Genomic DNA, 4,992 nt, shown 5'->3' on the forward strand with positions numbered 1-4,992 from the left:
GTCTCAGCCGCTGAAGACGAGGATGGATCTTATAGGCCATCGGTGATCGCTGTATGAGGTGTCAAAACGTTGTTTCAATTTCTGATCTTTACGAAGGTAGCAATTTCTGATCGTAGGCTGTGGCCCCCCCGGTGTGGGCCACTCCGATTCTGCATGGTGACAGTCACCACTGTCACCCTTTATTTGGGTACTATACACGTATTCTCCCAAAATAGGTAGATTTTTGACACGGTAGTTGGGTGCTCATAGTTGTCATTTTCCTATTCGCTGTCTTATACAACTCCCTCGCATGGAAGTCTGTGGGAAGATGCATTTTGTCTGCATGCTCAGTTCTAAAGTTGTGTTTAGTAGTAGTAGTAGTAGTAGTAGTAGTAGTAGTAGTGGTAGTAGTAGTAGTAGTAGTAGTGGTGGTGGTGGTGGTGGTGGTGGTAGTAGTAGTAGTAGTAGTAGTGGTAGTAGTAGTATGCTTGGTCACACTTCGGTCTTGTCCAACCCTCAACTGCAGCAGCTCTACGGTGCACCTCCACGCAAAGTAATAACCAGTCGAACTAGAATTTCCCTTTCTATCGGGAGCCTAGGTCTTTCTCACTGGGAGGGGCTCTGCCGTAGCAAGGCCAGCCCAGTCACCACCAGTACCATCTGGACCTCCTTCTGGGTGAGGCCATGGTCTTGTTCCTGTCCTCTTCATCACGCTGTTATGGTAGACCATTGCCCCTTCGTAATCGTGTACCACGGAACTGGAAATCCTCAGAAACAGGATGTACACTACTTAGTTTTTGTTGTTGGTTTCTCGGCGGGAAGGATATTGCACGGTAGCGAAGTGTGGGCGTAAAGGAGGCCCTAGTTGGTGTTGTTATGGTAGGGCGCGTGGTACGTGTAAGATGATGCTGGCGAAATTGGAAATGGGGGAGATAGTCGAAATCGCTAAGTCGCGAGGAATACGTGTGACCAGTGTCGTGATGAACGGCAGGGAAGTGAAACCCACAACGGTAGGTCAGAGGAGGCCTGTCCTCCTCGTCGTCGTCGTCGTCGTCGTCGTTGTAGTTGAGCATTCGTTAGGCACAGCTACTGCGGGCTATGTATCGACTCGAGACGGTTTATATAGAAGAGAACTTCACAGCGCCCGACTGGGGGAAGAAGTGGCTGCGGGGACCACTGGCGGTGTACGATGCTGTGGTTTCGGTTGTGGACAGTTTAACTAATTCAGCGACGAGCAAAACCAAGCAGTAGATCTAAGGGAATGCAAAGTAGTCGACGTGCCTAGGAACCCAGACGAAGAGGAGGTAGGGAGTTACTCATGGTCGCATGGGGGACATCTTCTACAGGACGCCGGCAATCCCTCTAGTCCTGGCCCCCTAGCCGCTTCAAAGTGCCTCACTATCCTCGGACCAGTGAATAGAGCTGGGTATCCCTACTCTGGAGTGTTCCTGCATACTATTAGGCAACATACAGGAGTCAAGCCACGAAGGGTAAGTGGTAGTAGTCGGGAGTAGTATCTTGTCGCGTCAACTGACTGTAATACTATGTAATGTAGTATATATATACTTTTACCATGGTGAAGTGATATGACTTTCTAAAGAGTAATCGTAATACTAGTATATATGTTATAAGCACAGTATTAAAGATAACATGAATCCATCAGGTAGAGTATAGATGTCGTATCGGTGGGCGCATGCACCAAGGTCAAGGATGTTTGGCGCTACTATCAGCCCTTCCACTCTCCCAACGTGAGTCTTATTGGTATTATATCGATTTTGTAACAGGAGTCATACTCATTAACTCTAATTGCCTCGGGGGTTGGATCGTCTTCCTAATACATACTGGCATTTATGACATAAATGGACTGTAGATTCACACACACACATGAATCTGAATGTGTGTGTGGACCTTAGTTGGACTAGATCGATGTACAGTAGCTCATTTGGGATCAGTTTAGCCTGTTAGATAGGCCTAGACGGTTACGCCAATCCATTCACATGCAATCCTTTACTCCGATTTTTCTCCCTTGGTCATTCAGAGACTTCTCCCTATCAAAACCAATCAGCCCAGGCAACTGCCGTATCACAGCTAATACCGCGAGGAGGGTGTACGTCCCCAAACCAGCATAGTTGATTTCTATCGTCCCCTTCAGCATTATGTCCGGTCGCTTCTGCCTTCGTGATCGGCTTTATGGAGAACGGAATCAGTGCAACGGGATGTCCAGCTTGGGCATATGAACCGAGGAAATGGTATTTCTGAGAATATCAGGTCAGAATGGTTACCGGTAACGAGCCACTGATAGGTACCACATTGCGGTCGATTTTAAATGGCCCTCACTGGAGAAATGCTCTTGTCGCAATAAACTCGATCGAATCCACGATGCTGATGTACCGTGTGAGCTCACCAAGTCCGACCTCCACGTGACCTTTTGGGTTAACGGAAAACTCGTGCGAAAGGATGCTCGAGTGACTTGCGACTCTAGGGTGGGTCAATGGACAACCGTATCTTGGGCATGTTGTTTTCTCTCAGCTACTACACAATGGATTCGTCGCGTGTTGTATTTACAACAATAGCGGCCATAAGGCAGATGTGTCAGCAGCTGCTGGGACGAGCAATGCTGTTGTTGTTCCCAGAGCGTGGTGGAGTGATGTGAAAATATTATTGAATCCTTCCTGATTCGATGCTGTTCAGTTTTTCCAAGTTAGTGTTGGGATGAATCATGTGCGCTACCACGTTGTGGTGGAACTAGTAAGAGTGAACGAGATAGAGCAGATGAATCAACCACTCGCAATGAGCAGTACCGACACTCACTTCCGATTGTCTTCCTGAGGAAGAACTCGATTGACTTTTGTGTTGGAAAATAATGTATCCAGCTAGGGAGCGCCAAGATGAGGGTAACATTCCCCACGAGGCTGCACCCGTTTCGGGTCCGAAATAGGCCTCGATGGGTACGGAAGGTGCTTTTCCTGCCGATGACTCGAGGCACTGGGAGTGGAGTTGGCTGTCGGAAAAGGGGTTCCAAAACGGCGGAAAGTTTCAAAGGAAACTTTCCGGGAATTTTTTCGAAAGTTTCGGAATGTTTCACAATTGGCGGGGAAGGGATATTCGCGTGATCAAAGCAAATGCGTTGACACAACTCTTTCTTGCAAGCCTTCGCGGGGATCATATTGCATTTGAGAACTTCCTGTTTGCTGAATTAACTGCTACGAACTTTGCCGCGGATCGTGTTGGTCATGCATGCGAGCGAATTCATATACCGGCGACCGTCAACAGTAACTCGTTCGATTACTCCTTTATGCTGCATCATGATGCCAGTGGCGCCGCGCTGCACATGACGGGATTCTACACCTTTCAAACATCTAGTTCGTCTCTGGAACCATCAATTTCGTCGGGACGCGCGAAGTTGGAGGTACGTATCCGAAACGGGAAGATCATATCTATAATTAGAACTTTCAACTTCGTCATAGAACACTCGAGTTCGTCCGAAGTCGATAGGAAGTTCAAGTTCGTGTTGATAGGTCCGCAAAGGTGAGTATCTGAAATCTAGTGAACGACAACTCCTGAGTGAAACGATGATGCAACACCTCCTCAGCCTCTTCAGGGAATATATCGTCAAGCATTAGAAACCAGCCGTGCGACTGCCATCCGATAACACAGGCAAATAACGAGCCTAAAGCCACAAAAATCATTAAACATGCAACGCAACGCTCCGCCTCCACCACTGGTGATACCTCCTGTTGGTCCTTCCTAGCACCCCTAGGTGGTATCATCTCTCCTGTTTGGTAAAATCGAATGCCCGACTCTTGCACTGGCACCACTCTAGAGGGGTTATACCTGACCAGAGAACCTCCCTTCATACAACGGCCGCAACGCCCTCGCCTTACAGCATCTGCTCAGTAGTCTCACTAGTCTCAGCCTTGCTAGCCCCTTGAAGGGGCCCCCTTCGGTCTTCTAATCGACATCCATAGGGGCCGCATCGGACTCCTCAGACGCCTACTCTACAAAACGTTGATCCCTCTCCCCCTTATCACCTGCCCACTACCGTATTTTCCCCCTAACCAGCTACACCAGAGTTCTCCAACGTCGGCTTGGCCACCACCGAGCCTCGGTGACCGAGGTCGTCTGAAAATGCAATATTCCTCAATTTTCGAGTTGTGACTGAGGTCATGCGTGGCCTTTCAGTGGAGTCGTAGAAGTCCGTCCACGAGATGGAGTGAAGTTCCAAATTTGATTCATAGTAAGTGCAAGTGGAGGAGACCAACAGTGGGAAATTCACGAGGTTGTGCACTGATGGTCCAAGATGTGTAGCCTACACAGTGTAGGCGAGTCGTTGTTGCGCGTCGCAAAAAATGACTGTCATAGCTGCAGCCTGTCGGCTGTGGCATAGCTGAGGCTCACGCGCCCGCGTACTGCGATGTCCACAAATTATTTCTGATCCAATAATTCTTTCGGTCGTTACGAAGGCGAGTATAGTCACGGAAGGAGTATTCCATAATTCTCAATTTTTCCTCACACACGAATCGTCTGTGAGGAAAAATCGTCTGGCGACGAGTCATCTGAGACGGTGTCTGATGTACCATAGCATTATCTTGCTCTTCGGCCCAAAGACTTCGGATGAACTAGAACTTGTGTTTACTCTCATCCTGTTGAGCGATGCTCGGAATAGATCGAGGTCCGGAATAGCACGATGCTATTCCGGACTCCATATATATAATATGATGCCATAATACTCATGAACCTGAACTACATATTGCCATTATGCAAGTTATATCGAGGTTTCGTCGATAATCGACATTAGGCGAGTCATATATCATACATCTGTGGTTCTTATATTGTAGTGCCATCAAAGGGGTCTCTTGCAGTTTCTATTCCATGAGAAGCGGGCGACATCGCACGCCAACACGTTTGTAATATTGAACTCTCCCTCGTCGGTGACGGGAATAAAAACGTTCAGACTGAACTGATTACATTGAGGTCTACAGTAAAGACAAACTTGTGTAGTGGAGTGAGGAA

The 4,992-nt window shown here is 48.0% G+C and overlaps 1 protein-coding gene across 1 annotated transcript; it reads left to right on the plus strand.

Annotated features, from left to right (window-relative positions):
* Positions 1-463: 463 nt before the first annotated feature.
* On the plus strand, positions 464-3,602 carry Pmar_PMAR024968 (hypothetical protein; the record flags this gene model as incomplete). The annotated part of the gene is made up of 12 exons (XM_002765911.1): positions 464-532; positions 579-655; positions 863-989; positions 1,060-1,139; positions 1,208-1,283; positions 1,326-1,469; positions 1,643-1,727; positions 2,018-2,086; positions 2,132-2,228; positions 2,282-2,462; positions 2,509-2,628; positions 3,498-3,602. The coding sequence occupies 12 exons, from the start codon at positions 464-466 to the stop codon at positions 3,600-3,602; spliced, it is 1,230 nt and encodes a 409-aa protein (XP_002765957.1).
* Positions 3,603-4,992: the final 1,390 nt, after the last annotated feature.

The sequence above is a fragment of the Perkinsus marinus genome, assembly GCF_000006405.1.
Source record: "Perkinsus marinus ATCC 50983 genomic scaffold scf_1104296974290, whole genome shotgun sequence".
In the NCBI taxonomy this organism is placed as follows: domain Eukaryota; phylum Perkinsozoa; order Perkinsida; family Perkinsidae; genus Perkinsus; species Perkinsus marinus.